Source organism: Oncorhynchus kisutch, linkage group LG28 (genome assembly GCF_002021735.2).
Source record: "Oncorhynchus kisutch isolate 150728-3 linkage group LG28, Okis_V2, whole genome shotgun sequence".
In the NCBI taxonomy this organism is placed as follows: domain Eukaryota; kingdom Metazoa; phylum Chordata; class Actinopteri; order Salmoniformes; family Salmonidae; genus Oncorhynchus; species Oncorhynchus kisutch.
In genome coordinates this window covers 33,615,600-33,640,915 of record NC_034201.2, presented here as the reverse complement: position 1 = coordinate 33,640,915, position 25,316 = coordinate 33,615,600, and the positions used below count along the sequence as shown (strand labels likewise).

At 43.4% G+C, this 25,316-nt stretch overlaps 1 protein-coding gene across 2 annotated transcripts in view; it reads right to left on the bottom strand.

The window, feature by feature from the left end:
* arhgef12b (Rho guanine nucleotide exchange factor (GEF) 12b) overlaps positions 1–25,316 on the bottom strand; it is a 119,129-nt gene that overhangs the window by 10,663 nt on the left and 83,150 nt on the right. For both annotated transcript variants that reach the window (XM_031808628.1, XM_020463944.2), the window contains 12 exons: positions 16,606–16,638; positions 14,968–15,082; positions 14,418–14,523; positions 13,291–13,524; positions 10,147–10,300; positions 5,709–5,744; positions 4,779–4,936; positions 3,806–3,952; positions 3,506–3,591; positions 3,019–3,144; positions 2,660–2,774; positions 2,456–2,556 (listed from right to left, as the gene is read on the bottom strand). In XM_031808628.1, the coding sequence (XP_031664488.1) occupies positions 2,456–2,556; positions 2,660–2,774; positions 3,019–3,144; positions 3,506–3,591; positions 3,806–3,952; positions 4,779–4,936; positions 5,709–5,744; positions 10,147–10,300; positions 13,291–13,524; positions 14,418–14,523; positions 14,968–15,082; positions 16,606–16,638 (1,411 nt within the window). The remainder of the gene's footprint in view (positions 1–2,455; positions 2,557–2,659; positions 2,775–3,018; positions 3,145–3,505; positions 3,592–3,805; positions 3,953–4,778; positions 4,937–5,708; positions 5,745–10,146; positions 10,301–13,290; positions 13,525–14,417; positions 14,524–14,967; positions 15,083–16,605; positions 16,639–25,316) is intronic.

The window sequence follows — 25,316 nt, the reverse complement described above, 5'->3', positions numbered from 1 at the left end:
GAGCCATGAGTCCCTTATTACCATTATAATACAGTGAGTGAGATATATCAATCCCCCTGATGGGGGAAAAAGCCGAACCAAATGGGTGGAGGCTGGGGTTGTGATAGGCTAGCAGAAAACAAATCAAATCAAATTTATTTATATAGCCCTTCGTACATCAGCTGATATCTCAAAGTGCTGTACAGAAACCCAGCCTAAAACCCCAAACAGCAAGCAATGTGGGGTGGCCAGTCCTCTTCAGACAAAACAGACAATGCATAGCAGGTGGCAGCAATAAAAACAGCAAAGATAAGCCAATCACATAGCTTAGCAGAGGAACTGGTCAACTTAAATATAGTGCCTTGCAAAAGTATTCATCCCCCTTGGTGTTTCTCTTATTTGGTTGCATTAAAAGCTGTGATTTAAATGTATTTTTATTTGGATTTCATGTAATGGACATACACAGAATAGTCCAAATTGGTGAAGTGAAATTACTTGTTTAAAAATAATAATAATAATAATAAAAATGGAAAAGTGTTGCGTGCATATGTATTCACCTCCTTTGCTATGAAGCCCCTAAATAAGATCTGGTGCAACCAATTACCTTCAGAAGGTGCATAATTACATTGCACACAGGTGGACTATTTAAGTTTATTTAAATAAGTGTCACATGATCTGTCACATGATCTCAGTATACAGTGCCTTGCGAAAGTATTCGGCCCCCTTGAACTTTGCGACCTTTTGCCACATTTCAGGCTTCAAACATAAAGATATAAAACTGTATTTTTTTGTGAAGAATCAACAACAAGTGGGACACAATCATGAAGTGGAACGACATTTATTGGATACTTCATAATTTTGCACGCCCAATTTTTCAGTTTTTGATATGTTAAAAAAGTTTGAAATATCCAATAAATGTCGTTCCACTTCATGATTGTGTCCCACTTGTTGTTGATTCTTCACAAAAAAATACAGTTTTATATCTTTATGTTTGAAGCCTGAAATGTGGCAAAAGGTCGCAAAGTTCAAGGGGGCCGAATACTTTCGCAAGGCACTGTATATACACCTGTTCTGAAAGGCCCCAGAGTCTGCAACACCACTAAGCAAGGGGCACCATCAAGCAAGCGGCACCATGAAGACCAAGGAGCTCTCCAAACATGTCAGGGACAAAGTTGTAGAGAAGTACAGATCAGTGTTAGGTTATAAAAAAATATCCGAAACTTTGAACATCCCACGTAGCACCATTAAATCCATTATTAAAAAATGGAAAGAATATGACACCACAACAAACCTGCCAAGAGAGGTTCGCCCGCCAAAACTCATGGACCAGGCACGGAGGGCATTAATCAGAGCGTCAACAAAGAGACCAAAGATAACCCTGAAAGAGCAGCAAAGCTCCACGGCGGAGATTGGAATATCTGTCTATAGGACCACTTTAAGCCGTACACTCCTCAGAGCTGGGCTTTATGGAAGAGTGGCCAGAAAAAAGCCATTACTTAAAGAAGAAAATAAGCAAACACATTTGGTGTTTTCCAAAAGGCATGTGGGTGACTCCCAAAACATATGGAAGAAGGTACTCTGGTCAGATGAGACTAAAATTGAGATTTTTGGACATCAAGGAAAATGCTATGTCTGGTGCAAACCCAACACCTCTAATCACACCGAGAACACCAACCGGCAGAGACCAGGAAACTGGTCAGAATTGAACGAATGATGGATGGTGCTAAATGCAGGGAAATTCTTGAGGGAAACCTGTTTCAGTCTTCCAGAGATTTGAGACTGGGGCGGTGGTTCACCTTCCAGCAGGACAATGGTCCTAAGCATACTGCTAAAGCAACACTTGAGTGGATTAAGGGGAAACATTTAAATGTCTTGGAATGGCCTAGTCAAAGCCCGGACCTCAATCCAATTGAGAATCTGTGGTATGACTTAAAATTGCTGAACATCAGAGGGACCCATTCAACTTGAATGAGCTGGAGCAGTTTTGCCTTGAAGAATGGGCAAAAATCCCAGTGGCTAGATGTGCCAAGCTTATAGAGACATAGCACGAGAGACTTGCAGCTGTAATTGCTGCAAAAGGTGTCTCTACAAACGATCGACTTTGGAGGGTGGGTGGGGGGTGAATAGTTATGCACTTATTTCTTGTTTGTTTCACAATAAAACATATTTTGCATCTTCAAAGTGGTAGGCATGTTGTGTAAATCAAATGATACAAACCCCCCAAAAATCGATTTTAATTCCAGGTTGTAAGGGGGGTGAATACTTTTGCAAGCCACTGTAGACAGCCATATTAAGGTAGGAAGTGTTTGAATCCCATTGGTGCAGTCTGAACTGGTTTCGCTTCATTTAGCCTGCAAGTTCCCACAGTTTTCAATTGAAACGTGGCTGCACCATGACAACTGTTGGTGTAGCCAGATGTGTGCATGTGTTCACCATGTGTCTAGTCCCACTGGTTGTCCTCTCCATAGTCAGTTACCTGTTTGTTCTCTGCCTCTTTCACTGTCTGGTTGACATAGTTGAGGATCGTCCTGCAGCACTCCCCGGCCCTCTTCACCTTGTCCCTCTCCTCTGCATCCTCTGTCAGGCAAAAAAACAAAAAGGCAGATGATATCAGTCTCATGGAGTGGACCAAATAAATGCACAACAAAACTGTGTTTTATAGTGGTGCTGTCTACTGTACCTGTGTACTTGGCTATGCTCTCCAGCAGTAGTGGATACTTGGTCAGCCTCTGCATCTCCACTGGAATGATATCCTTCAGCTGCAGTCTACGACACAGACGGTTGCTCTCAGCCTCCTACGGGACGAGAGAGACACATCAAATGGTCAATCTGACGACATCACAATGATGACGAAAGCCATTTTTTCCCTTTAGAGATATCATTGTGTTTCCAAGCCACTATAATGCAAAATCTTCATTAGCGCCAACTGAGAATGCATGGAGTAGAATGCCCGGTCGTCAAGAGAACCTTCAGAACAATTTTGTGACACAACATGCAACCCATGAACAGTAGAATATAGTATAGTATACTGTGTCGTACCTGCATAAAGGAGGTGAAGCGCTGGTCTTTCTTCTGCCGGGTCTTGATGAGTTCCAGGGCAAAGGGCTGGTTACTGCAGAAGGTACCCACCGCCCGCTTGATCTTCTCCTCCTCGTCATCACTGAACTACACACACACACACAGAGGGACATGGTAACATGCGCGCCCACATACGCACAGGGGGACATGGTAATATGCGCGCCCACACACGCACAGAGGGACATGGTAACATGCGCGCCCACATACGCACAGGGGGACATGGTAAAATGCGCGCCCACACACGCACAGAGGGACATGGTAACATGCGCGCCCACATACACACAGGGGGACATGGAAATGCAGGGACACAGACACACACACAGCAATGTTAGCAATGGCTTTTGGATGTAATACTCCCCCTCTCCTGCAGTGACTGAAAATATATCCCAAAATGCCAATAGGGCTCTGGTCAAAAGTAGTGCACTATAAAGGGAAAGTCTTCTCTTACCCAAGCTAGTAGATCGTCTCCTATCAGGTCTATCACTGACGTCTCGTTCTTCTTCCGAATGACCGTCATCTGTTCCGTTATCCACACTGTAGGGAGGAAGAGAAAAGTCAGGGAAAAGAGGACATTTGTTTGAGAATAGGTGAATTTCAATGATTTAGGAAGTGAAAATTCTAGTTGTGTAAATTAGCATTATCCCTGAGAGAGGAGTTTGACTGTAGCTTTGAAGAGGAAGCCCCGCGGTGAGTATAGCTAGCATTGCACACACACAGAGACACACACACACACACACACACAGTGTACCGTGTAGCTGGACAATCTCCTCTAGGTTAGTGAAGATGTGTTTAATGTCTCCAGGAGGCAGGATGCTGTCTCGGGTTAGTTTCTGGCAGAACACGTTATCCAGCACCTTCAACATCCTCAGGTGTGCTCGCTCTGTGTAGAAGAGCTCTGTGGAGACGCACACATTCAGACCCACAGAATTAAACAGAACATGATAGCTGCCATTATCAGCCCATTCTAAAGCTATGCAGGTCTATGACATCAGCCACTAGTACAGGGTTTCCAAAACTCGGTCCTCCAAGGTGTGCACGTATTGGTTTTTGCCCTAACACTACACAGCTGATTCAAATAATAAACTCATCAAGCTTTGATACTTTGAATCAGCTGTGTAGTGTTAGGGCAAAAACCTAAACGTGCACACCTTGGGGTCCTGAGGACCGAGTTTGGGAAACGCTGCTCTATCGTATCTCTTTGGTCAAACCGTCATAAGACAGGTGGAACCCATTGTCTTCTGACAGATGGTGCTATTCTAACGCACCCGCAGACGGCTGTCACGCTACCTGATGTAAGACAATGAGATGGAACCAAGATTTTAATTTGGGATTGAGGCTTGCAGATTTCCTGGTATATCAGGATCTACGCAACGTAGAATTTGGAGACTTTCCTTGAAAACGTCACACAAACCTTAGCGACTTGTTGTGGTTTATTTAGCTAGCGGACCCACCATCACTGATAATCATGATGAAAGAGTTCACCACTTGACTTGAATGGACACAGTAGGCTTGGTCATAGACGTACTCAAATAGTCAATAAGGTTTAGGTGAGGCCCTGGGTGGATAGGATATAAAGATATAAAAATGTAAAGGACAAATTAAATTCTCAAAGCTAAACAGTTAGCATGAAACTACTTTGAATATTCAACAGCTATCTATCTGTATGATTGATCCCCAGGCAGCTGTACAGTATGTGGAGTCAAAATGGCCACCGGCCTCACCGTTGATGACTTCCTGTCTTTTGATCTCCAGTGGAGTCAGGCCCGCCAGGACCTCTCGGCTAACCAGCGCCTGCCAGTTGGGAGGGTCCTGCTCGCACTCAATCTCGTTCCCCTGGTCGTCCTCACTCGGCACATCCCCACAGCCTAACCCGTCCATCCTGACATGAAAACAAGAAGTCTCTGATGACACCTGGATTGTGTTGATTAGGGCATGAAGTGGCAAAATATTTTGCATCGGAAAATGAAAAATAGTTTCTTATTGGACAAATGTTCAGATAGTCCAACCCTGTTTCAGTTCATTTTCTTAAGTTTGTTTTAATTGAACTTTTATTTATCCAGGAAGTCCCGTTGAGATCAGAAGACCTCTTTTACAAGAGACCTGGTGCTTAATGAACACGGCCCTGGGCCCAATTAAACAACACTAAAGCGAAACTCTACGATTGAGATCAATGTGTGATTAATTGGGAAAGTTACAGAGTTACTAAGTGCAGATGTCAAGCCTGTAATACATGGTAGAGAGAGGGGGACCAGTAACTCAATCAATTCTATTCAAAGGTTTTGCCAAAGTTAAGTTCAAGTTTAATCATGTTAATCGTGTTTAATCAATCACAATTGATTCAATTATTTGGGCAACACAAACGTTTTCAATAGCTGGTACTACCGAACAACTGGGGAAAATCAGTTATCATTCATGCCATTCATACGACTACAGAGACAAAATAACAACAACCGGATCTGTGTTCAAATAGTATTTGAAATGATTTATCCGTACTTGATTGAGCTTGCCTGGCTAAATTGACCAATATAACAGTCCTTAAACTGCAAACCCTGCCCATATGGCGCTCCAGAACAGCTCGATTTCAAATTGTATTTGACCCAACAACATCAGATGAAATAGACCCCAAAAAATAAGAATAGAGAAAGACTCACCTCTGGGCTGGTTTGGGCGTGCCTCCCTCTTGAGCCCTGGGGAAAGAAGATCACAGTCCCTGTCAACACACTTTCTGCCATTCACCAAATCCCTCCTTTCAATCCTCCACATCTATCTGAGCAGAGATCCTAAGGCATAAGTTGGAGAACTCCCCATCTCCAAGTAATACACCATAAGAGGACCTTTCTTTCAATGAGTTTCAATGAGGTCATGAATGATCGGAGAGACAAAGACAGCGATTCAGCAGTGGAGTGCTGTAGCAGCAGCACCCGAACAGAAACAGCTCCGAGGCCTTGAGCAGGATGGCTGGGTATGGGCTGTGTATCCCAACAGCATGGCTGTATGAGACTGCAGACTTTGCGGGCGACTGGTTGTGTCGGGTGAGAACGGATGAGCTTGGCAGTGGACCAACACGGCAGCAAAACATTCTGCCTTGGAAGGCTTTTCCCGGGAGAGCTTGCTCCCTATTCAGAACAATATTTCAGTGATCATGCAATCTCGCTCAGCATAAGATTTAGGTTGCATCCCAGATGCCACCCTATTCCCTATTTAGTGCACTATTTTCGACCAGAGGCCAAAGGGAATTGGGTGCCATTTGGGAGGCAGTTTAAGTGTAGATTTGTGTTGACCCAGAGGACAGTCCTGACTCGGATTAAATAAGCCCTTTGAGGTGAAGGGATGGTATATATCAGAGTATCTCAACCCTTGAGCAGATTAGAATATTCACTATGTATTGCTGAAACCATCACATTTGATTACAGCAGATCTGCCCTCTGTATTTCTACGCTGTATATTACTAGCACATTACATGGAGAGGTGCTGTTACCAAGTCAATCAGCCTATCATAGTCACTATAACGTCACTATGTAAACAATAGTATTTTTGAGGGGGGTAAACGCTGCTGCAAGCACAGAGATTATCATAAATGATAATCATACAATAACTGTTTCGTTCCCTTTTTATCCACCGATTGTAAAATACACTGAGTGTACAAAACATTAAGAACACCTGCTCTTTTCATGACACAGACTGACCAGGTGAAGCTATGATCCCTTATTGATGTCACTTGTTAAATGCACTTCAATCAGTGTAGATGAAGGGGAGGAGACAAGTTAAAGAAGGATTTTTAAGCCTTGAGACAATTGAGACATGGATTGTGTGTGTGTGCTATTCAGAAGGTGAATGGTTTATAGTTTAGTTTTAAAATGTAACGCTTGCTAAACAAATTAATGTAAAATAGGTTGATTAAGTAAATTGTCCTCAATGGCCTCGTAGCTTGAATTTAGAACGACAATGGCCACAGCCTGAATTAGGTCAAATCTAATTTTATTTGTCACAAACACATGGTCAGCAGATGTTAATGTGAGTGTAGCGAAATGCTTGTGCTTCTAGTTCCGACCATGCAGTAATATCTAACAAGTAATCTAACAATTTCACAACAACTACCTTATACACACACAAGTGTAAAGAAATAAATAAGAATATGTACATACAAATATATGGATGAGCGATGGCTGAACGGCATACGCAAGATGCAGTAGATGGTATAGAGTACAGTATATACATATGAGATTAGTAATGTAGGGTATGTAACCATTATATATAAAGTGGCATTGTTTAAAGTGACCAGTGATACATTTATTACATCCAATTGTTTATTATTAAAGTGGCTAGAGATGAGTCAGTATGTTGGTAGCAGCCACTCAATGTTAGTGATGGCTGTTTAACAGTCTGATGGCCTTGAGATAGAAGCTGTTTTTCAGTCTCTTGGTCCCAGCTTTGATGCACCTGTATTGACCTCGCCTCCTGGATGATAGCGGGATGAACAGGCAGTGGAGGAACTTAAAACTTTCCACCTTCTCCACTACTGCCCCGTTGATGTGGATAGCGGGCTGCTCCCTCTGCTGTTTCCTGAAGTCCACGATCATCTCCTTTGTTTTGTTGACATTGAGTGGGAGGTTATTTTCCTGACACCACACTCTGAGGGCCCTCACCTCCTCCCTGTAGGCCGTCTCATCGTTGTTGGTAATCAAGCCTACCACTGTAGTGTCGTCTTTAAACTTGATGATTGAGTTGGAGGCGTGCATGGCCACACAGTCATGGGGGGACAGGGAGTACAGGAGAGGGCTGAGAAGGCACCCTTGTGGGGCCCCAGTGTTGAGGATCAGCGGGGTGGAGATGTTGTTTCTTACCCTCACCACCTGGGGGTCGGCCCGTCAAGAAGTCCAGGACCCAGTTGCACAGGGCGGGGTCAAAACCCAGGGTCTCGAGCTTAATGACGAGTTTGGAGGGTACTATGGTGTTAAATTTGGAGTAGTCGATGAACAGCATTCTCACATAGGTATTCCTCTTGTCCAGATGGGTTAGGGCAGTGTGCAGTGTGATTGCGATTGCGTTGTCTGTGGACCTATTGGGGAGGTAAGCAAATTGGAGTGGGTCTAGGGTGTCAGGTAGGGTGGAGGTGATATGGTCCTTGACTAGTCTCTCAAAGCACTACATGATGATGGAAGTGAGTGCTACAGGGCGATAGTCATTTAGCTCAGTTACCTTAGCTTTCTTGGGAACAGGAACAATGGTTGCTCTCTTGAAGCATGTGGGAACAGCAGACTGGGATAAGGGTTGATTGAATATGTCCGTAAACACACCAGCCAGCTGGTCTGTGCATGCTCTGAGGACGAGGCTAGGGATGCCATCTGGGCCGGCAGCCTTGCGAGGGTGAACACGTTTAAATGTTTTACTCACGTTGGCTGCAGAGCAAGACATCGTGGTCCGCGACGGGGCTGGTTTTCTTTTTGTAGTCCGTGATTGACTGTAGACGCTTCCACATACCTCTTGTGTCTGAGCCATTGAATTGCGACTCTACTTTGTCTCTGTACTGACGCTTAGGTTGTTTGATTGCCTTGCGGAGGGAATAGCTACACTGTTTCTATTTGGTCTATTTGGTGTTTCTGGTCACTTTGCCCTGATTAAAAGCCGTGGTTCGCGCTTTCAGTTTTGCGTGAATGCTGCCATCAATCCACGGTTTCTGGTTGGGGAAGGTTTATATAGTCACTGTGGGTACAACATCATTGATGCACTTGCTAATAAACTCGCTCACGGAATCAGCGTATTCATCAATGTTATTGTCCGACGCTATGAACATATCCCAGTCCACGTGATCGAAGCAATCTTGAAGCGTGGAACCCGATTAGTCGGACCAGCGTTGAACAGACCTGAGCACGGGCGTTTCCTGTTTTAGTTTCTGTCTATAGGCTGGGAGCAACAAAATGGAGTCGTGGTCAGGTTTTCCGGGGGAGGGCTTTGTATGCGTCTCGGAAATTAGAATAACAATGATCCAGGGTTTTGCCAGCCTGGGTCGCGCATTCGATATGCTGATACAATTTAGGGAGCCTTGTTTTCAGATTAGCCTTGCTAAAATCCCCAGCTACAATAAATGCAACCTCAGGATATGTGGTTTCCAGTTTACATAGAGTCCAATGAAGTTTGTTCAGGGCCGTCGATGTGTCTGCTTGGGGGGGGATATACATGACTGTGATTCTAATCGAAGAGAATTCTCTTGGTAGATAATGAGGTCGGCATTTGATTGTAAGGAATTCTAGGTCAGGTGAACAAAAGGACTTATATGTTGTTATGATCACACCACGTCTCGTTAATCATAAGGCATACAGCCCCACCCTTCTTCTTACCAGAGAGATGTTTGTTTCTGTCGGCGCGATGCGTGAAGAAATCAGGTGGTTTCCGTGAAACAGAGAATATTACCATCTCTGATGTCTCTCTGGAAGGCAACCCTTGCTCGGATTTCGTCTACCTTGTTGTCAAGAGACTGGACATTGGCGAGTAGTATATTCGGGAGCGGTGAGTGATGTGCCCATCTACGGAGCCTGACCTGAAGACCACTCCGTCTGCCCCTTCTGCGGCGCAGTTGTTTTTTGGCGCCGGCTGGGATCCGATCCATTGTCCTGGGTGGTGGACCAAACAGAGGATCCGCTTCTGGAAAGTCGTGTTCCTGGTCGTAATGTTGGTGATTTGACGTTGCTCTTATATCCAATAATTCCTTCAGGCTGTATGTAATAAAAACTTCAGATTTCCTGGGGTACCAATGTAAGAAATAACACATAAAAAACAAAATACTGCATAGTTTCCTGAGAACGCGAAGCGAGGCGGCCATCTCTGTCGGCGCCAGAAGTTTATAACTTCAACTGTCTAGGAAGGTCCACTGGCCATGATTCCACACCCCTATGTTTATACACCCGCTTCATATTAAGTTGTATATTTAGCAAAGTCTAATCAACACCTATCTGTGTATATTCCACTGAAGATTGTTATAACAAGAGGTACACTATCAAAGTGTATCGCCTCTGTGGCCTGTGTGGTCTAACAGAGTCTGCATGGGTTTGAATCTGACCCCTGAGACCATGAATTTGTTCCCGCCCTTACCTGTCACTTTCACGCTCCTCCTCCTGTAATTGGTCCAGGGTGCAAGGGCTGAAGTCAAAGTGGGTGCTGGTTAGGTGGACCATCCCGTCCAGGGTGTCGCCCGAGTGGAGCCCGTCGGTGCTCAGTCTGGGCAGGGCAGAGGAGGGAGTGAGTCCTGGAGAGGAGAGAACAAAATAGGAGGAGAGGTCAGGGGTTGTAAGTAAAAAGTATCTCAGAGTAGGAGTGCTGATCTATGATCAGGTCCCCATTGTCCATGTAATCTTATTTTCGTTGTGATCTAAAAGACAAGACCGATCCTAAATCAGCATTTCTACTCTAAGACACTTGATACATATGACCCCAGAGGGAGGCTCTTACATTAGAACAATCCAAGGTTAATGGGCTAATGTCCCTCTCCAGGTGGATTAATAATGTTCCATTCAATTCTACCAAGGCTTATGTCCTTCTCCAGGTGGATTAATGAAGTTCAATGACATTTTAGCAGGGTGAATGTCCCTCTCCATGTGAATTAATAAAGTTATATTCTACGTCCAACCAGAGCCAATATGGTCCTAAGCAATATGGCGAAGGCTTCATTCTGAAGGTCAAACCAGATCTCCATGGAAGAGAAGTGCGTAAGTCAACAGTTGTCTTATCGTGCGGTGGAACAAGCTCAAGACTAGAGATACGCTATAATCTAAAAGCAGTGCAAAAATAATATCTGCACTACACACAGCAGATGTTTCAAAAAGAACATAGAGAGGGGTCATTTCGACAGATCATATGCAGACAAAGCCTAGACGATGTTCTGAAAACAAGGCCTCCCCCCAATTAGGAATAAACAAGAAAAAGCCAAAGAAAGCAATTGTGTTCCAGAAGGCTGGGCCACTGTAAGCCGGGCTAAGCCAGTGTAAAAGAGTCCTGACAACAAAAGGCCAAGGAGAAAACATGTCTGAGAGGAGGGAAGTGGATGACAGAACAAAGCCTCCTTCACTCACGCCGCCAAGCTTACCCTAGTAAAACTGACTATCCTACCGATCCTCGACTTCGGCGATGTCATCTACAAAATGGCTTCCAACACTCTACTCAGCAAACTGGATGCAGTCTATCACAGTGCCATCCGTTTCGTCACTAAAGCACCTTATACCACCCACCACTGCGACTTGTATGCTCTAGTCGGCTGGCCCTCGCTACATATTCGTCGCCAGACCCACTGGCTCCAGGTCATCTACAAGTCCATGCTAGGTAAAGCTCCGCCTTATCTCAGCTCACTGGTCACGATGGCAACACCCATCCGTAGCACGCGCTCCAGCAGGTGTATTTCACTGATCATCCCTAAAGCCAACACCTCATTTGGCCGCCTTTCGTTCCAGTACTCTGCTGCCTGTGACTGGAACGAATTGCAAAAATCGCTGAAGTTGGAGACTTTTATCTCCCTCACCAACTTCAAACATCTGCTATCTGAGCGGCTAACCGATCGCTGCAGTTGTACATAGTCTATTGGTAAATAGCCCACCCTTTCTCACCTACCTCATCCCCATACTGTTTTTATTTATTTACTTTTCTGCTCTTTTGCACACCAATATCTCTACCTGTACATGACCATCTGATCATTCATCACTCCAGTGTTAATCTGCAAAATTGTAATTATTTGCCTACCTCCTCATGCCTTTTGCACACAATGTATATAGACTCCCCCTTTGTTTTCTACTGTGTTATTGACTTGTTAATTGTTTACTCCATGTGTAACTCTTTGTTGTCTGTTCACACTGCTATGCTTTATCTTGGCCAGGTCGCAGTTGCAAATGAGAACTTGTTCTCAACTAGCCTACCTGGTTAAATAAAGGTGTTCTCAACTAGCCTACCTGGTTAAATAAAGGTGTTCTCAACTAGCCTACCTGGTTAAATAAAGGTGTTCTCAACTAGCCTACCTGGTTAAATAAAGGTGTTCTCAACTAGCCTACCTGGTTAAATAAAGGTGTTCTCAACTACCCTACCTGGTTAAATAAAGGTGTTCTCAACTAGCCTACCTGGTTAAATAAAGGTGTTCTCAACTAGCCTACCTGGTTAAATAAAGGTGTTCTCAACTAGCCTACCTGGTTAAATAAAGGTGTTCTCAACTAGCCTACCTGGTTAAATAAAGGTGTTCTCAACTAGCCTACCTGGTTAAATAAAGGTGTTCTCAACTAGCCTACCTGGTTAAATAAAGGTGTTCTCAACTAGCCTACCTGGTTAAATAAAGGTGTTCTCAACTAGCCTACCTGGTTAAATAAAGGTGTTCTCAACTAGCCTACCTGGTTAAATAAAGGTGTTCTCAACTAGCCTACCTGGTTAAATAAAGGTGTTCTCAACTAGCCTACCTGGTTAAATAAAGGTGTTCTCAACTAGCCTACCTGGTTAAATAAAGGTGTTCTCAACTAGCCTACCTGGTTAAATAAAGGTGTTCTCAACTAGCCTACCTGGTTAAATAAAGGTGTTCTCAACTAGCCTACCTGGTTAAATAAAGGTGTTCTCAACTAGCCTACCTGGTTAAATAAAGGTGTTCTCAACTAGCCTACCTGGTTAAATAAAGGTGTTCTCAACTAGCCTACCTGGTTAAATAAAGGTGTTCTCAACTAGCCTACCTGGTTAAATAAAGGTGTTCTCAACTAGCCTACCTGGTTAAATAAAGGTGTTCTCAACTAGCCTACCTGGTTAAATAAAGGTGTTCTCAACTAGCCTACCTGGTTAAATAAAGGTGTTCTCAACTAGCCTACCTGGTTAAATAAAGGTGTTCTCAACTAGCCTACCTGGTTAAATAAAGGTGTTCTCAACTAGCCTACCTGGTTAAATAAAGGTGAAAAAAAAAAAAAAAAAAAAAAAAAAAGCAAACAGACAACGTGGGGAGGAAAGAAAGCGAGGAAGCCAGCTTGGAGGGAAAACATGAAGACAGAAAGAGAGAGCGAGAGAGAGTGAGAAAAGAGGTATGGATTATACTGAATGAGGTGAGTCCACCCATCAAATATATAGCTATTTGATTATTTGAAAAAGCACTAAAGCGCAATACTGTATGACACAATTCTTTACCTTCTATCATTATTTGAGAGAAGTGGAGAGGAAAAGGCAGCTATGAAGAAACAGCAAGGAGGAAAGGCATAGGTTGGGGGAGAGAGGATGGGTCCTTACCCGAGTCAGAGTCGCGTCCCGTCGGGTCGGAGCCCTGGCTGGCTGGGGCACTGTGGGGGGGCGGTGCGATGTAGGCCAAGGGGTGGGTGGCCGCGTCAGAGCCTGGATCGCTGAATTGGCTGCGGGCACGGATGCCGCCTGCCGAGAATTCTGGTTGCTCGAAGACGCTGAGGGCGGGCTGGGAGAGCTGCTTCTGGGGGCCCCGATGCTTGTTCAACTCCATGGCCTTACTGACTGCACACACAGATATAAGCCAAACGAGAGTCAGTAGCTCACACAGCCATGCACAGCCACACTATCTCCAAACCCAGAGCTCAGGGAGAAAGAAGGAGCAGCAGCTATGAAGAGGGAGGGGGCTTGGAACGAACCACAGTGGCTTGGCTGATACAATACAGATATAGATCAACTAGATCTACTAGATTGGCCAATTGGTTGAGAACGGCAAAGTAGCAATGTTATGACAAAATGGTCCATATCTTCCTCATTTCTAAATGGACATCTGATCAAATGAAAAGGAGCAGTATGGAAGTACAGATGTATTTATCTAAATATGAAATCATAAAAAAATGTAAATCATCACACTGATTAAGTGCAATACTTATTATACTTGTAAAAATGTTTTAGTCATGATACATAAATGTCTCCCAAGGCTCTTTGAACATGTAAATGAGTGTGTGTGCAAGCCTAAAATATGTATATCTATGGAGGGAGCAGCACAACGTAATGGGGAGCTGGCCCACACAACTCCAGACAGGCACTTCCTGTTGCGGAAGTCCACAATCTCCTTACAGAACTGGATGTGAGATGTAATGTGTCTGAGCCTGAACACAACACCACTAGCTTCTGTCCTCAGTGCAATACCAGGGCTATACATTCCATTGAACTAAGTTCAAATATCCACACCTGCATACTACTGGTGATGTATTGGACATGCATATTAGGTAAATGCTAGTGTGGATATTGGCACATAGGGATGTGCGTTGTTATTTTTGTGTATAAAAAAGTGTCACTACAGAGCCTGTTACACATCTCAAACTAACCATTACCGTTTTTTTTGCGTTCCAAACTGGCACACTAGGAGGGAACTGTTAAGTGTACTACGTCCATTTGTACTCTTCCACACTTACTTGAAGCTGAGTCCACGCGGCTGGGCCGCCGAGGAGGGCCGAGGATGCTGGGAAAGCGAGGCTTCTTCACCTTCTCCTCCCCCTCTTTCTCAGGTTTGATGCTCTTCTGCTCCACCGAACAAAATACATACAAACTGCCCAGTCAGAGAATTTAAAACGGGGTCACTTTCAGTAGGCAAATGTTGTAGAACGTTGAAGATAGACATGTCATGAATAGAGCTGCCGTGATTCCTTATTATACATATTCTACATGTCAATGAGGCATGTTTGTTTTATGCTATTTTTATCTGGAAGTTGCACAATATTGTTCCCTACTGAACGCTACCCTGGAAAGCTGCTAACAAGTGAGACACTATGTCACCATACTTGTTACCAAGAAAAAGCTCATACTAAGAAGTCAAACGGTGCCGCTGTGTGAAGAAACGGAATAATTTATGCTACATTAAATTAGAGTTCCTACAAGCTGTAAAAGACCCCGGTATTGTGCTCAAATACATCATTGATGCATCAAGCTGGTTGTGTACAGTATTTGTGTGTGTGTGTGTTGTACCTTGATCTTGGGCAGGAAGTTGATGCGGACTCGTTTGGGCTCTAGGCTACGCGGTTCCTTTACTTTCACCCCCAGGTGTTTCATATAGGTGAGGATGACATACTGCATAGTAGTGCTGCAACACAATACACTATTTATTAATTGTTTATATTACCATTAACCCAGTACAGCCCACTTTATAAAATCATTTAAATCATCATATTGATGATATTATTATACTTAGAAAAACAGTTAAGTCATGATACATAAATGTCTCCCAAGGCTCTTTGAAAACAGTAATTCTAATAGGACACATGTTATCAATCACTAGAAGCACATGTGAGGAAAATCAAATGAAAAGGTTAGGAAACTGACCTAATCAGTTTTTACTAATCGCCCTATTCCATTCATATTGTCAGAACAGGGTCGTGTTAATTAGGGCGTGTAAAGGAAAACATTTTGCAACTAAAAACAAAAATATTTTTTTCACAAGACCAGGTAGTCCCTCCCCACATCGGTCTGTTTTCTACCATTTGGTACTAATGAACACCACCCTGGCACAACTCAGTGTGTAGTACCACAGATCTCCAACAGATGGAGGCAGATGACACTTTTTAAAACTTGTATTTAACCTTTTATTTAACTAGGCAAGTCATTACGCTATGACGTAATGGCAGACACGATGCGTCCTAAATGGCACCCAATTTGGTAGTGCATAATAGTGCATAATATAGAGAATAGGGTGCCAGTTAGGTTACTGAATATGTGTCCCATGTCACTTCAACAGCTCTTCTCACAGCATGGATAGAAACAACATGCTGATGGAATTCACATATTAGAAATATGCAGCCACAACATGAGCCATTCCCCAAATAGACCACACAACATTGTGCATGCACGCACGCACACACCATCTGTCCTAGCACAGAGAAGAAGACCCCTTAGTCAGAACAGAACGCCGGTTAGCCATATGGGATATGAACCACTATCATATAATCTGTGTGCTAACTACATGCGACTGAAAATAGTGGAAAGAAATGGTTTAGAGTATTATACCAAGAGAACATAATTCCAATACGCGTGGACTTCCGATCAGGACTGTATACACAAAGCATCTGATAGTAGGTGTGGTGATCTAGGATCAGGTCCCCCCTGTCAATATAATAATAAACATCAACCAAAAGGGGAAATGATCTTAGATCAGCACTCCTACTCCGACAGGTTATGTGAATACAGGCCCAGATAGTGTGGGTGTTTTACCTCGACCTTCACAAGTAATTGAACTCATACACAACCACTGTGTGACCACACACACTCACTTGAATTCATTCAACAATCAACACGCTACTTCCCCAGCAAACGTTCTAAACTCTAGTATGAGAACAGACCTATCCTCGTCAAATTCTGACATTAAGTGGTTAGTTACTTTAACATCAGGGGTCGGCAACAGGTGGTCCGCAGGGAATTTTTGGGGCCCTCAAGCAAAACAGGAAATCTGTATCTCAGGTACGAAAGAATCATTTTCAAATACAATCTCTTATTGAGCTTAGTTGTGGTCAATATGCAGTGTACAAATTATTATAATTATGTTGCCCCCCCCCAACCATCCACTGACAAAAATCTAGTTGCCAACCCCTGCTTTAAAAAATCCCCCCTTACCACTTCTCCTCTTCTGTGGGCTGTGACGTCAGCCTGGAAGAAGAGAAACAAATAATAGGGTTAAGTGACACACACACACGTGTAAGCGCGCGCGCGCACACGCACACAGACAACAATAAGCAGTTTCACTTCTACTTCAAATAGACAAATGTGTAGTCTGCTTGTATAATGGTAATGCAGTTCTATTAGCCCATGTTTAATATCTCAATTAGTCATTATGTGATTCCTCACATCCTATCTCCTCGCCTCCTTCTCAACTGTATTGGAGGAGAAGATCCAAGGTCCCTTTATTCTGACCTTTTTCTCCAATAGGTATTGAGAAGGATGAGAGGAGAGAGGATGTGAAGAATCAAAAGAAAGATTAGTTGAGAAACAGCTGACTGGCGAGCTTTCTGGCACAAAATGGCTGCCGTGCATCATCCAGGTGGGTGCTACACATTGGTGCTACACATTGGATCTCGTCACGGTATCTCTGTGCATTCAAATTGCCATAGATAAAATACATTTGTGTTCATTGTCCGTAATTTATGCCTGCTCATACCATAACCCCACCGCTGCGATGGGGCATTCTGTTCACAACGTTGACATCAGCAAACCGCTCACCCACACAACGCTATACACATGGTCTGCAGTTGTGAGGGGGTGTTACTGCGAAATTCTCTAAAACAACATTGAAGGCGGCTTATGGTAGAGAAATTATCAATGAATTCTCTGGCAACAGCTTTGGTAGACATTCATGCAGTCAGCATACCAATTGTACGCTCCCTCAGAACTTGAGACATCTGTGGCATGGTGTTGTGTGACAAACCTGCACATTTTAGTGGCCTTTTATTGTCCCCAACACAAGGTGCACCTGTGTAATGATCATGTTATTTAATCAGCGTATTGATATGCCACACCTTTCAGGTGCATTGATTATCTTGGCAAAGGAGAAGTGCTCACTAACAGGGAATAAGCTTTTTGTGCATATGGAACAATTCTGGTATCTTTTATTTCAGGTTATGAAACCAACACTTTACATGTTGTGTAATTTTTTTGCTCAGTGTAGAATAATGTAGGATCTCTGTGATGCTTAGGTTTTTTTCTGTTATCAAAAAACTCTAAAAGGCCCAAAATATTCACAAGGCAATTTCAAAAGGCCAAAATCTGCATGTGCTTGCACATGTCAAAACATTGGTAACTAGTAGCTACAGTCTATCCCGGAACGGCTTAAACCTTCACACTGGCATCAACACTAAACAGGTGAGTGCAGGTAAGAGAGACGGTCTTGGGAGAGTGAGATGATATCAGTGGTCTTGAAAGTACGAGTGTGTGTCTCTGTCGGTCTCTGTCGTCTGTCTTTGTATGTCTGTCTGTCTGTCTGTCTGTGTCTGTGTGTTTGAGAGAGAGAGAGAGCGATAATATCTAACTTGTATCTCTCTTAATCCCTGTAATCTGTACAGTTTGGCGTGTTTGAGGCCCAAAGAGCGGAGACACGCAAGCACTCACTGACCTGGAAATAATTCCCAGAAATGGCACGTGTATGTGGCTCCACAAACACGGTAACTGGAACAACAGAGTGGTTCCATGTAATTTCAGTAAGCCATGACACCTAGGGACCGCACAGTTATTCTAATATTTTAATATCCCAACAGACGTTAGATTTCGAATAATTGCGAGAGTATTCAGATTTCTTTTTCATCATAAGTCTATTTCAACAAGGAAAAGTATTTGTCTAAATTAAGTATGTGACATTGCTACACACAAGGATATACCATGACATTAGACATTATTAATACGTTTTCATCTTTTGAGCTTCTAGTCATGAAATCTATGCAGCCTACTCAATCACTTTTTATAGCTACTGTTTACAGGCCTCCTGGGCCATATACAGCGTTCCTCACTGAGTTCCCTGAATTCCTATCGTACCTTGTAGTCATAGCAGATAATATTAACATTTTTGGTGATTTTAATATTCACATGGAAAAGTCCACAGACCCACTCCAAAAGGCTTTCAGCGGCATCATCGATTCAGTGGGTTTTGTCCAACATGTCTCTGGACCTACTCACTGTCACAGTCATACTCTGGACCTAGTTTTGTCCCATGGAATAAATGTTGTGGATCTTAATGTTTTTCCTCATAATCCTGGACTATCGGACCACCATTTTATTACGTTTGCAATCGCAACAAATAATCTGCTCAGACCCCAACCAAGGAGCATCAAAAGTCGTGCTATAAATTCTCAGACAACCCAAAGTTTCCTTGATGCCCTTCCAGACTCCCTCTGCCTACCCAAGGACGTCAGAGGACAAAAATCAGTTAACCACCTAACTGGGGAACTCAATTTAACCTTGCGCAATACCCTAGATGCAGTTGCAACCATAAAAACGAAAAACATTTCTCAAAAGAAACTAGCTCCCTGGTATAAAGAAAATACCTGAGCTCTGAAGCAAGCTTCCAGAAAATTGGAAGCTTGCACCACACCAAACTGGAAGTCTTCGACTAGCTTGGAAAGTTGGTACCATGCAATATCGAAGAGTCCTCACTGCTGCTCGATCATCCTATTTTTCCAACTTAATTGAGGAGAATAAGAACATTCCGAAATGTCTTTTTGATACTGTCGCAAAGCTAACTAAAAAGCCGCATTCCCCAAGGGAGGATGGCTTTCACATCAGCAGTAATAAATTCATGAACTTCTTTGAGGAAAAGATCATGGTCATTAGAAAGCAAATTACGGACTCCTCTTTAAATCTGCGTAATTCCTCCAAAGCTCAGTTGTCCTGAGTCTGCACAACTCTGCCAGGACCTAGGATCAAGAGAGACACTCAAGTGTTTTAGTAATATACCTCTTGACCCTATTCCAACTACACTACTGAAAGAGATGCTTCCTGTGCTTGGCCCTCCTATGTTGAACATTATAAACGGCTCTCTATCCACCGGATGTGTACCAAACTCACTAAAAGTGGCAGTAATAAAGCCTCTCTTAAAAAAGCCAAACCTTGACCCAGAAAAGAAAAAAACTATCGGCCTATATCGAATCTTCCATTCCCCTCAAAAAAAATGAAAAAGCTGTTGCGCAGCAACTCACTGCCTTCCTGAAGACAAACAATGTATACGAAACGCTTCAGTCTGGTTTTAGACCCCATCATAGCACTGAGACTGCACTTGTGGAGGTGGTAAAATGACCTTTTAATGGTGTCAGACCGAGGCTCTGCATCTGTTCTTGTGCTTCTAGACCTTAATGCTGCTTTTGATACCATTAATCACCACATTCTTTTGGAGAGATTGGAAACCCAAATTGGTCTACACGGACAAGATCTGGCCTGGTTTAGATCTTATCTGTCGGAAAGACATCAGTTTGTCTCTGTGAATGGTTTGTCGTCTGACAATTCAACTGTAAATTCCGGGGGTTCCTCAAGGTTCAGTTTTAGGACCACTATTGTTTTCACTATATATTTTACCTCTTGGGGATGTTATTTGAAAACATAATGTTAACTTTCACTGCTATGCGGATGACACACAGCTGTACATTTCAATGAAACATGGTTAAGCCCCAAAATTGCCCTCGCTGGAAGCCTGTGTTTCAGACATAAGGAAGTGGATGGCTGCAAACTTTCTACTTTTAAACTCGGACAAAACAGAGATGCTTGTTCTAGGTCCCAAGAAACAAAGAGATCATCTGTTGAATCTGACAATTAATCTTGATGGTTGTACAGTCGTCTCAAATAAAACTGGGAAGGACCTCAGTGTTACACTGGACCCTGATCTCTCTTTTGACAAACATATCAAGACTGTTTCAAGGACAACTTATTTCCATCTACATAACATTGCAAAATCAGAAACTTTCCGTCCAAAATTGATGCAGAAAAATGTATCCATGCTTTTGTTACTTCTAGGTTAGATTACTGCAATGCTCTACGTTCCGGCTACCCGGATAAAGCACTAAATAAACTTCAGTTAGTGCTAAATACGGCTGCTAGAATCTTAAACTAGAACCAAAAAATGTGATAATATTACTCCAGTGCTAGCCTCCCTACAATGGCTTCCTGTTAAGGCAAGGGCTGATTACAAGGTTTTACTGCTAACCTACAAAGCATTACATGGGCTTGCTCCTACCCTTCTTTCCAATTTGGTCCTGCCGTACATACCTACACATACGCTACGGTCACAAGACGCAGGCCTCCTAATTGTCCCTCGAATTTCTAAGCAAACAGCTGGAGGCAGGACTTTCTCCTATAGAGCTCAATTTTTATGGAATGGTCTGCCTACCCATGTGAGAGACGCAGACTCGGTCTCAACCTTTAAGTTTTTACTGAAGACTCATCTCTTCAGTAGGTCATATGATTGAGTGTAGTCTGGTCCAGGAATGTGAAGGTGAACGGAAAGACTCTGGAGCAACGAACCGTCCTTGCTGTCTTTGCCTGGCCGGTTCCCCTCTCTCCACTGGGATTCTCTGCCTCTAACCCTATTACAGGGGCTGAGTCACTGGCTTACTGGTGCTCTTCGATGCCGTCCCTAGGAGGGGTGCGTCACTTGAGTGGGTTGAGTCACTGACGTGATCTTCCTGTCTGGGTTGGCTCCCCCCCTTGGGTTGTGCCGTGGCGGAGATCTTTTTGGACTATACTCGGCCTTGTCTCAGGATGGTAAGTTGGTGGTTGAAGATATCCCTCTAGTGGTCTGGGGGCTGTGCTTTGGCAAAGTGGGTGGGGTTATATCCTGCCTGTATGGCCCTGTCTGGGGGTATCATCGGATGGGGCCACAGTGTCTCCTGACCCCTCCTGTCTCAGCCCCCAATATTTATGCTGCAGTAGTTTATGTGTCGGGGGGCTAGGGTCCGTCTGTTATATCTGGAGTACTTCTCCTGTCTTATCCGGTGTCCTGTGTGAATTTAAGTATGCTCTCTCTAATTCTCTCTTTCTCTCGCTCTTTCTCTCTCTCGGAGGACCTGAGCCCTAGGACCATGCCTCAGGACCACCTGGCATGATAACTCCTTGCTGTCCCCAGTCCACCTGGCCGTGCTGCTGCTCCAGTTTCAACTGTTCTGCCTGTGGCACCTGTCCCAGACCTGCTGTTTTCAACTCTCTAGAGACAGAAGAAGCGGTAGAGATAATCTGAATGATCGGCTATGAAAAGCCAACTGACATTTACTCCTGAGGTGCTGACTTGTTGCACCCTCGACAACTACTGTGATTATTATTATTTCACCATGCTGGTCATGTATGAACATTTGAACATCTTGGCAATGTTCTGTTATAATCTCCACCCGGCACAGCCAGAAGAGGACTGGCCACCCCTCATAGCCTGGTTCCTCTCTAGGTTTCTTCCTAGGTTTTGGCCTTTCTAGGGAGTTTTTCCTAGCCACCGTGCTTCTACACCTGCATTGCTTGCTGTTTGGGGTTTTAAGCTGGGTTTCTGTACAGCACTTTGAGATATCAGCTGATGTAAGAAAGGCTATATAAATACATTTGATTTGATTTAATCTGAATGGAATCGTAGACAAAGACAGGAAGTGCAGAAAAGTAGGCTCAATTACTTTTAGCCTAGATAGCTAGCGAGGTAGCTGGCTAACTAGCTGGATATCTTAGCTAGCATCTTTACATCGATTTGATGCAGTCAAGACAGGCACTACCAGATGGGATGACAGATAGACAAATGTATAGATTTCATAGGTTAACTAGCAGGAGTCTGTATTGCTACTCTCTCTCTCTCCCGCTCCTGTGTAAAACTCACTGGCATCCAAGTTGAGCAGGCTGCGTAGCAAGTCAGTTCCCAAGTTTAAACAAAGTTGTTTTTATTTTTGTATTATGTACTTCGTCTATCAGGATATTCCCCTAAAATCAGTTGTGGCTTTTGCCAATTTTTTGGGTCTTCCTAATTTCTTCCTCATTATACTTATTAAATATTATCTGAATCCTGTAAATTAAAATAGCCAATTTGGGTGCAATCGATCAGCTTGATTTCTCAGAGACCAAATTATATTTCAACAAAATAATGTTTCAGAAAAGTTCTTTGTATCTGTTACAGAAACAGTGTTGTTGGGTGTTAAAATCTTATTTCTTGTGCTTTTTGAGGTTGAACGACTCAACACTCCTTTCACCTCTAACCTACAACATTACCAGAGTAGATAATCCTTATGGCGCTGATAACATCATCTTCCTGTGATTGTAATGGCATGTGTGTGTACGTGAGTGACAAATAATGTGTGTGTGTGCGAGAGAGAAAGAACGTGCATCGTGCACTACACTTGCCTCCTGTCTATCTCGAAGTGGAAAACAGAGACCTGACTCGTGTCGTGTTATCACTCAATCATCTTGATGATGCTGGTTTGTGTGTGTGTGTCTGATGAGGCAGCACACATGATGGAGCAGTGACTGTCTGTTGAGGAACAGGCTGTCTTACCATAGTGAGCTAGGTCATAGGACTATATCATGGGCTGGATAGAAGCAGTTTATAGTCTTCAGAACTGGATAATAATTGTTTTATTTCTCTCTTAAAATAATACTATAATTTTCCCTTCCCGCGGGGATAATTTCTTTCATAATAACCTTAAACCTGATGAAACTTGTCAATCAAATTTTTCTATAGGCTATTGATATTGTTTGTTCTCTCTTATTATTAGTTCTCTTGCTACACTACATGGTCAAAAGTATGTGTACATCCCTTCAAATGAATATATTTGGCTATTTCAGTCACACATTGCTGACAGGTGTATAAAATCGAGCACACAGCCATGCAACCTCCATAGGAAACATTGGCAGTAGAATGGCCCATCCTGAAAAGCTCAGTGACTTTCAAATGTGGCGCTGTCATGGGATGCCACTTTTCCAGCAAGTTAGTTTGTCTAATTTCTTCTCTGCTAGCGCTGCCCTGGTCAAGCCTAGTGGTTAGAGCGTTGGACGAGTAACCGCAAGGTTGCAAGATTGAATCCCCGAGCTGACAAGGTCAAAATCTGTTGTTCTGACCCTGAAAAAGGCAGTTAACCCACTGTTCCTCGACCGTCATTGACAATAAGAATTTGTTCTTAACTGACTTGCCTAGTAAAATAAAGGTAAAAAAACAAAAAAAACTGTAAGTCATGTTTTTGTGAAGTGGAAACGTCTAGGAGCAACAACGGCTCAGCTGTGAAGTGGTAGGCCACACAAGCTCCCAGAATGGGACCACCGAGTGCTGAAGCGCGTAGCACGCAAATATTGTCTGTCCTCGGTTGCAAAACTCACTACCGAGTTCCAAACTGTCTCTGGAAGCAACATCAGCACAAGAACTGCTTGTCGGGAGCTTCATGAAATGGGCTTCCATGGCCGAGAAGCCGCACACAAGCCTAAGATCACCATGCGCAATGCCAAGCTTTGGATGGAATGTGTAAAGCTCACCACCATTGGACCCTGGAGCAGTGGAAACGAGTTCTCTGGAGAAATGAATCACGCTTTACCATCTGGCAGTCTGACGGAATCTGGGTTTGGCGGATGCTCGAATGCATAGGGCCAACTCTAAAGTTTGGTGGAGGAGTAATAATGGTCGGGGCCTGCTTTTCATGGATCAGGCTAGGCCCCTTAGCTCGAGTGAAGGGAAATCTTAACGCTAGAGCATACAATCACATTCCAGACGATTTTTTGCTTCCAACTTTGTGGCAAGAGTTTGGGGAAGGACCTTTCCTGTTCACAATGACAATGCCCCCATGCACAAAGCGAGGTCCATACAGAAATTGTTTGTCTTGATCGTTGTGGAAGAACTTGACTGGCCTGCTCAGAGCCCTGAGCTCAACCCCATCGAACACCTTTTAGATGAATTGGAAGACTGCGAGCTAGGCCTTATCTCCCAACATCACTAATGCTCTTGTGGCTGAATGGAAGCAAGTCCCTGCAGCAATGTTACAACATCTTGTGGAAAGCCTTCCCAGAAGAGTGAAGGCTGTTATGGCAGCAAAGGGGGTCCAACTCCATATTAATGCCCATAATTTTGGAATGAAATGTTCGACAAGCAGGTGTCCATATACTTTTAGTCATGTAGTGAACCTTAAGTTTTTAAGCTATTCAAATAATGAGATGTAACTCTGTAACATTCATCGTTTGATATGGAGGAAGCCCTGCATAAAACAATGAAGCGTAGCCTTCAGTCTTATTCATAGCCAATCGAATGGAGATGAAAGGGAATATAGGCTAGACAAAAAGATAGCGGAGTGTCCAGTGATGAGCAACTTTGATAGGGCCACAAAAAAATCTGAACTCACCCCCTCTCCCACACACATTTTAGTGGCCCCCCCTCTTCACAGTGGAGAGAACAATTTTCCATTTTAGAGTTAAGTTTGTGCAATTCTACACACTTTGCCATGGTGTCAGAGAGAAGATTTTGCTAACTAATTTTGTGAAATTTGACTCATTTTTCCATGGGGCAAAGATGAAAATGATCTGTTTTACTGACTAATAAAATCAATGGGGCTCCCAGCCGGTTATTCAACCATGATAATGCCGCAAAACTAACTTAGCAATCTAAAAAAAAAAGTGCTGACATGGGCTAATTGACTTTACTATAAGTGACTGACATAACAAGATAAAAATAGCTGATGCACAGCCAAATTACACCTTGTGTATTCCACTATTCTAACTCACAACAGTAAGTTGAGACCCACACAGTTCCTAAAAAAAATCCCGGTTATAGCCTAATGCAGTGCCATCAGTTTTGCCACCAAAGCCCCATATACCACCCATCACTGCGACCTGTACTCTCTCGTTGG